The 8,235-nt window shown below is 38.5% G+C and overlaps 1 protein-coding gene across 2 annotated transcripts in view; it reads left to right on the plus strand.

Moving 5' to 3' along the window:
* Nucleotides 1-7,787, plus strand: part of KLF9 (KLF transcription factor 9) — a gene marked incomplete at its 5' end in the record, with an annotated part of 28,176 nt that extends 20,389 nt beyond the window's left edge. Inside the window, 4 exons of one of the 2 annotated variants that reach the window (XR_014266100.1) lie at nucleotides 150-1,033; nucleotides 3,717-3,793; nucleotides 4,147-4,234; nucleotides 7,488-7,787. Coding sequence is in view for 1 of the 2 variants with exons in the window: in XM_082471107.1 (XP_082327233.1) it covers nucleotides 150-379 (230 nt within the window). Of the gene's footprint in view, nucleotides 1-149; nucleotides 3,564-3,716; nucleotides 3,794-4,146; nucleotides 4,235-7,487 lie in introns of those variants that run through there. The other variant, XM_082471107.1, reaches the window with a different exon arrangement.
* Nucleotides 7,788-8,235: the final 448 nt, after the last annotated feature.

Consider the following 8,235-nt stretch of genomic DNA (forward strand, 5'->3'; position numbering starts at 1 on the left):
TAGGACTTCAGCCTGTGACTGGGGGGCACACAGTTCAGCCCAGAACACAAAGGAGTTATTTTCTGAGTCATGGGATGGTTGACCAGGACCAGCCTGGAGAATTTCAGTTACACGTTCTTTAACCTGTATCCCTGATTCTCTTCTCTTAGGTGAACGGCCCTTTCCCTGCACGTGGCCAGACTGCCTTAAAAAGTTCTCTCGCTCCGACGAGCTGACCCGCCACTACCGGACCCACACGGGGGAGAAGCAGTTCCGCTGTCCGCTGTGTGAGAAGCGCTTCATGAGGAGCGACCACCTGACCAAGCACGCCCGGCGGCACACGGAGTTCCACCCCAGCATGATCAAGCGATCCAAAAAGGCACTGGCCAACCCTTTGTGAGGTGCTGCCCACCGAGCCAGGGAGGGACGGACCCGGAAGGACGAACTACTCCCAGCGAACAGACAGACAGGTGGGAACCACGGCCCAGAAGAGGCGCGCTGCCAGCACAGGAAGTCGCTGTTCTTTGGTCACTAGTCTAATTTTCCTCTCCCTGCGTTGTTTTTAAAAAGCACATTGTAGCCTAAGATCAAAGTCAACACTTGGTCCCCCTTGCAGAGGCAACTCTGAACCGTCTCTGACTGTTGGAGGCAAGACAAATTCTTTTTTTTTTTTTTTTTTTTCCTCTCCTTAATTTTCTTTTGGGGGGGTGGAGGGGTGGCAGGTGTGGGGAGGGGGTTAAAGCCAAGACTGGGGTAGACTTTTAAAGATTCAACACTGGTGTACATATGTCTGACTGGGTGAGTTGACTTGTAGCATCACACAGTGATTCTGGGCCCTTTCTGCTTGCTCTCTCTCAGAATTGTTTTCTTACCTTTTAATGTAATGACGAGTGTGCTTCAGTTTCTTTAGCAAAACCACTCTCTTGAATCACGTTACCTTTTGAGATACGAAACGCCATAGCACAGCTGTCTTTATGCAAGCAAGAGCACATCTACTCCAGCATGATCTGTCATCTAAAGACTTGAAAACAAAAAAGTTACTTATAGCCAATGGGTAAGCAGTATGAATTTATACTAATCAAGACACACCTTTGAAAGGTTACTGTAAGTACGGAACTTTCAAACCTTGCTTTGTATGAATTGTACTTTTTGAACATAAGCTGCACTTTTATTTTCTAACGCAGAGGATGAATAAGTTAAATACATGCTTTAAGGATAGAAGCAGACATTCTGTTTGGAACCACGTTATAACCTGCTTATTTTACAGTATACACATTTCCCTATGAAATCATGGCAGAGATGTGAGGGCAGAATATATACAACAGATGCTGAAGGAGAAGGAGGGTAGTATATATATTTTTTAATTTAAAAAAGAACAAACAATTTTAACTCTATTAACTTTTCCAAAATTTCCTATCCTTTTAATTAACCTCTTCTTATTGTACCATAATGCCACGAAGGGCGAGGGCTTTGACTCTGTTGGGTTTTATTTGAATGGGTGCATAACAGTAACTAGCTCTGGAAACGTTTATTCTTCGGGGAAAAGGTTTGTCGGTTACCTTCCCATGTTCCTACAGAACCCCCAATAACAGGTGCAAGAGTTACATAAAAGGAAAAGGGAGCTGAAATGTGAAAAGAAAAATAACATACCCCTATAAGTAGTGAGCGCTAAGGGAAGATACCACGATGATTTCAGAGGAGACTGTGCAAAATCATCCCTTTTGGAGAAGGAAGGCACATGGAACTTAGAGGAATGAAAACACAACACTGTATCTTTTATATCAGTAGCCTCACCACTATAAGATCTCGTATCCAGGGGTCTAAAATGGCCTCAACCACTATATGCATAGTATACCATTTACCTGAAAACTTAATTTTGGCCTTTATGTGGTCAGAAAAATGAACCGAGTTTTCATCGTTGAGAAGAAACCTCAAATAGGGGAGTCAGCAGTGATCATGGGGGAAATGTTTACATATTCTTCTTTTTCATCAGAAACAACGTTTTCTGACAATTTTATCTGATATTTAAAACAGGGAGTTATGGTGCACTCTAGTTTATACGTGTGCTATGAGATGTGTTGTGTAAACCTGGGGTGAATTCATCATTTCACCTGACACATGCTTGTTTCCAGTTCAGAACCAGTGTGGGCTCCTGCAGCAGGCATGGGTCACAGCTGACTCCAACTTCCAATACAGTAGCCATCACTAGCACGGTGTTTTTCTTTTGTTTGTTTAACCAGCGTAGTTGTATCAGTAGTTCTGGAAAGAGAACTGCTTTTAACATTAGGGACTGGGAGCAGTCCATGGGATAAAAAGGAAAGTGTTTTCTCACGGGAAAACATGTCAGGAAAAATAAAGAACACTTTCTACCTCTGTTTCAGATTTTTGAAACGCTTATTTTAAACCAAATTTTAATTTCTGTGTCCAAAATAAGTTTTAAGGACATCTGTTCTTCCATACGAAATAGGTTAGGCTGCCTGTTTCTTACTGAACTCATGGAATGGTTCTGCTTGTGATCCTCTGCATGCTGCCTTTTAGTGAGTGAGGAGTTTGGCGTTGCCTAGCAACCCACTAACTTGTACAAACTCATCTTTCCCTCACAGAACGAAATGAAGGAAAACCAAGCAAAGTCAGTGAAAGACAATCTTTGTAGTTTCAGGAGTAAATCTACATGTGGCTTTTGTCCAGCACTTCGATGGATGTAAATGCAGCAACTTGTTTTAAAAAAAAATGCACAATTTACTTCCCCAAAAGAGTTGCTACTTGCCTTTTCAAGTCGTTGAAGAACACACATTTGATATTCTCTTATATGTTATAGTAACATAACGTATAAACTCAAGGCTTTTTATTCCTTGTGATAAATCCTGTTTTAAAATGTCACAAAACAGGAACCAGCATTCTAATTAGATTTACTCTATCAAGATATGGTTCAAATAGGACTACTAGAGTTCGTTGAACACTAAAACTATGAAACAATTACTTTTTATATTAAAAAGACCATGGATTTAACTTAAAAAAATCCAAATGGAGGATAGTAATTTTTGTTTACTTTTTTAACCAAACTGAATTTTTTGAAAGACTATTGCAGGTGTTTCAAAAGAAAGAAAAATTGTTTTATCTAATACTGTAAGTAGCTGTCATATTCTGGAAAATTTAATAGTTTTAGAGTTAAGATAACTCCTCTCCTTGGTTAGGGAAGAAGAAAGCCCTTCACCACTGTGGAACGATGCCGTGGCTTTAAGGTGTAGCCCTACATCATGCTTCTTTTGAGAATTATATTTGGTATAGTTATAATTACAGAAACTGACTCGTTGTCAGTTTGCAGGTAGATTAAGCACAGTACTCATCACTCTGGATAGATTGAGATGTTCTTTCACAACAGATGAATGATCTGTAACACTGTAAGATACTTATCTTTACAACTGTTTAATCAGTTTTATTTTTGTACAGTATTAGTGACCTAAGTTATTTTGCTGTCCCGTTTTTGTAAATCAAATGAAATTATACAAGAGGATTCTGACAGTAGGTATTTTGTACATATGTATATATGTTGTCCAAATAAAAATAATAAATGATAAAGATTGCATTGTTCCAGCCATTATGTGTTGTAAAAGGGGCATGTTTCTGTCATACTGGGGGTTACTTCTTTAACTTGTGATGAGTGCAAAGATGATTTACCCTAGGCCTTTCAACATGTGAGATATTTGTGTAGACCTGTGTGTATTTACTATTCACAGACCTCTGGGGAAGTAGATGGAACGGAGGCCACGTGAAATCGCTGTATTATACTGGAGGGGAATATTTATATTTTCAGGTAAATCACTTAAAGAGGTTTATAAAGCTCATAACTGTGCTGGTGTGTGCCAGGAACTAGTCAGAGGATATTACTCAGATTGTTCTCTTGAGATATGATATTGATAAGAACACACAAGTTGAAGTCTCAAAGGCAAAACAGTAGACCCATTAAACCAAGTGAAGATGAACACCAAAGTGTGTGTGTGTGTGTGTGTGTGTGTGTGTGTAATTTAGTCTAGAGAATCTAAAACCTATAATTGTAGTATAATCTAGTATAGATACATACTAGCTAGCTAGTGTTTGTTAAGGTTTTATTGTATGCTAGTCACAGTGCCAAGCGTTTAGGACTTTTTTCTCATTTTATCTTTACAGCAGCTCTGTACAGCTCCTTACAGAAGATACCATTGTTATCCACATATTTCAGATGAGGAAATTACTAACTTGCTAAAAGACACATCTAGTAAGTGGTATAGACCATATTTAAATCTGGATCTGCTGAATCCAACCCTCCATCTGTCTATGCCTGCAGCAGGTTATTTGCATTTGACTCATTTTATTGAGCAACTGTTAGTGCCACACATTGTTGTCACTGAGACAGAAAGGTGACAAAAACATACCAGCTCTCTGCATTCAAGGAGTTTATGTGTTAGTGGATGGAAACACATAAGCAAGTAAACAAATTATCCATGTGATTTCAGATGGTGATAAGCATTATGATGGAAATAGAGTTGGGTGACTTGAGTGTTGGGGAAAGGCTACTTTAGATTGAGTCTCCCTGAGGGGACTTAAACATTAGAGCGGGGACCTGGGTGACACGGAGGAGCCAGGCCTACAGATGTAGAGGGAGCGAGGAGAGCCAGTGCGAGGAGTTCGGCAGGACGGTGTTCAGGAGTTTGGAGGAACCCAAGGAAGGTGGGGTGGCTGGAGTATAAACAAGGAAGATGAGAGGGGATGGGAAGTAGGGGTGGTTGGCACGGGCCACATCACGGGGCCTGGTATTGCAGGTTACAATGTGGTATTTGATTTTGATTCTAAGGGCAGGGCAGGGCAGTGTTATGGAAGTTTGCAAGAGAAGAAGGTTATGATCAGATATATATTTCAAGAAGCTCTTTCTGGGTGCTGGGTGGAAAATGGATTTTAGAGGGGCAAGAGTGGAAGAGTGGAGACTAGCGTTTGTCCGGGCAAGAAATGATGGTTATTTGGACCAGTGGAAGTAGGAAGAAGTGAATAGTTCCAAAAACACCTCCGAGGCAGAATCATTGGACTTGAAGATGTTAGGATGTCAGGGGTGAATGATGAAAAGGTCCCGTCATGACCCTCAGGTTATTATGGCCTGAGCAACAGGTTAGTGAAGTTTGATAAGGTGGAGGAAAGGAGAAAGCTGGTGTGCAGGAAAGGCATGGACTCATCCGTGGACACGTTGAGGTTGATGTGCCCGTCAGACATCACGTGGACATGTTGAGAGAACAGCGATTGTGTATACTAGTTTAGAGCTCAGAAAAGTTGTGTGGACTGGAGATTTGGAAGTCACAATCATGTCTGATGGTAACTGAAGCCACAGAAATGGGATCACCTGTGGTAGAATAGAGAGAGAGGGTTAGAGTCTAGAACAGAGGGGAGGGGGGATAGAAAGTTGGCTCAAGAAGTAACAAAACTTAGAAAACTGCAGGGTCCTAGGATAAGGGGCAGTCGGGGAGGCAGAGTAATCAATTATGTTGAATGTCACTGGGGTCTGGAGTAAGACTAGTACTGAAATGTGTCCACAGTATTTAGGTATTTGAGGTTATTGGTGCCTTATTAGAGCTACATTAGAATAGTGGAAATAGACCTCTGGTTGGGTAGGGGGAAGAGTAATCAGGAGGTGGAAAATCATAAATAGAAAGTATAGTCATTTCTTGCACAATTTGTAGAAAACGAAACAAAAACTGCCTTGATCAATACATAGCACAAGATAGGAAAAAGAAAGGAGACACAAGAAAACCAAACAAAATAAGGAAAGTAGAATCCACGTGTCACCTAAATCTCCTTATTTAAAGTTAGATTTTTCAATTTGGATCAAAATATGAAAGTGTGTGTGTGTGTGTGTGCGCGCGCGTGTGTGCACGCATATTTCACTAGAGGCTCACCTAAAATGAAGTGACAATAATTATCTTTATCTGGTAAAGATAAACAAGGCAGAGGCCAACAAAAAATAATTCAGCAGTAGTCATACTGAAAACAGAAACGAATAGAATTTAATGTAAAAAAAAACTGGATGAAAGAGGAGATTACTTTATACGGGCACATTCTATGTTGAAGATGTAACAGTGGCTAGTAACATTCCATCAAAATACATAAAAAGAAAAATAAAAAACAAACAAACAAATAAAAACAGCAGGAGAATTTCATGAAAACTACAGTCTTACCCAAAAAAGAGAGGATTTTGGTAATGTGCATATTCTTTTCATATATTTGTGGAATGTGTACAAAAATATGATATAATAAGACTGTAAGTAACAGAGACTACATTTTCTGACCACCAGGCAATAAAGTGAACAATTCACAACAAAAGGATAATTTTTTAAATAGCAGAAATTAAAATATTGTCCTAATTCTTAGATCCAAGAGAAAATACAAATTATAATCAGCATTTAAGTCAATAAAAATAGAGAAAGCTGTATATCCAAGATATACCCAAAAGCTTTACTTAGAAGAAAAATTCAGAGCCTGATATGTTTTTATTATTATCCATGAACAAATAAACCAAGCAATCAATTCAAGAAGCCAGAAATTGAACAAAATCTGAGAAAAGCATGAGGAGAGAATAAAATTAAAGTGAGATTGACATATAAACCCAAGAGGTGGATCTTTGAAAAGACCAATAAAAGTTAATTTTGACAAAGCAAAACAAGAAAAATAGAAAATCTAAATAATGCATGATATTACGAATGAAAAGAGAGATTATAGATATAATGATCTAATAATTTTGGACATTTTGATTAAATGGCTTTCCTAGGAAAAGAACAATTTTGATGAATAGCACAGTATAGACCAAAAACTATAAAAGAAGTTGACAAATGTCAGAGAATTTCAGCACCCAGATAATTTTATAGGCAAAATCTTTCAAATCTTTAAGGAACCAATATTTTCTTTAGAATTTAAACTGTTAGAACATGAAGCATAGAAAATGATGGGAAACAACTCATTTCACTGTAGGAAGCTAGTTTAACCCTGACTTACAAGAATAGTCAAGAATATTTTGTAAAAGAAAAGTGGGAGAATTTGCCCTACCAGGAATTACAGCCTGTTTTAAAGACATAATACTTTAATATATTTTGTAAGAGTGACATTCCAAATCAATGGGGAAAGCAGGAAGTATCCATTGTGTTTAGCCAGTTGATTATCTGAAAAAAAATCAAGGTACATCATACTATATACCAAATTAACTGCTATATCGATTAAAGCTTTAAATAAAATGATTAAATCACTTGAAGAAAATATAGGTGAAGATTCATAAATTATGATTTGGGGAAGAACTCAAATATACAAATCTAAAGGTGGAAACCAATGACAGAAAGATTAATAGATGTAACTATTTAATGTGAAACTATTATAAATGAAAAATTAGCCTAAACAAAATTAAAAGGTACAGATATGGAAAAATGCACTTCAAAAGGGTTAGTATTGGGATTTCCCTGGTGGCACAGTGGTTAAGAATCTGCCTGCCAATGCAGGGGACATGGGTTTGAGCCCTGGTCCGGGAAGATCCTACATGCCAAGGAGCAACTAAGTCCGTTTGCCACAACTACTGAGCCTGCGCTCTAGAGTCCACAAACCACAACTACTGAGCCTACGTGCCACAACGACTGAAGCCTGCGTGCCTAGAACCCATGCTCTGCAACAAGAGAAGCCAGTGCAATGAGAAGCCCGCATACTGCAACCAAGAGTAGCCCCCGCTCGCCACAACTAGAGAAAGCCCATGCGCAGCAACAAAGACCCAACGCAGCCAAAAATAAATAAATAAATAAATAATTTTTTAAAAAAAGGGTTAGTATCTTTAATATATATAACTTCTTACAGGTCAATATGAAAAAACACTTATTTAGAAAAATCCAGCAAATGATATGAATTGACACTTTATTTATTGACAAATAAAAACAATCAATAAACATTTTAAAATGTTCACCCTGCTTTCAGTCAAAAACACAATATAAAAAAAATGAGGTAGTTATATTTGCCTATGCATTTAGTGAAGATTTAAAAAATAAAGCACTCATTTTGTCAAGAACTGGGGGAGATGGGCATATTGTTAGTGGGAATCCAGATTGGTGCATGTTTTCTAGGAAACAGTTGGGCCATAAGAATTTTAAAACTATAAGAATTTCTTAAGACTTTAAGAAGAGATGTCTGCAAGGGAGGTGGGTATGAGGCATCCTTGCTTCCTATATTGTCCCTCTTCCTCTTCACTCCAGCTGACTCGGC

This window comes from Balaenoptera physalus (assembly GCF_965194825.1).
Source record: "Balaenoptera physalus genome assembly, chromosome: 7".
Lineage (NCBI taxonomy): Eukaryota > Metazoa > Chordata > Mammalia > Artiodactyla > Balaenopteridae > Balaenoptera > Balaenoptera physalus.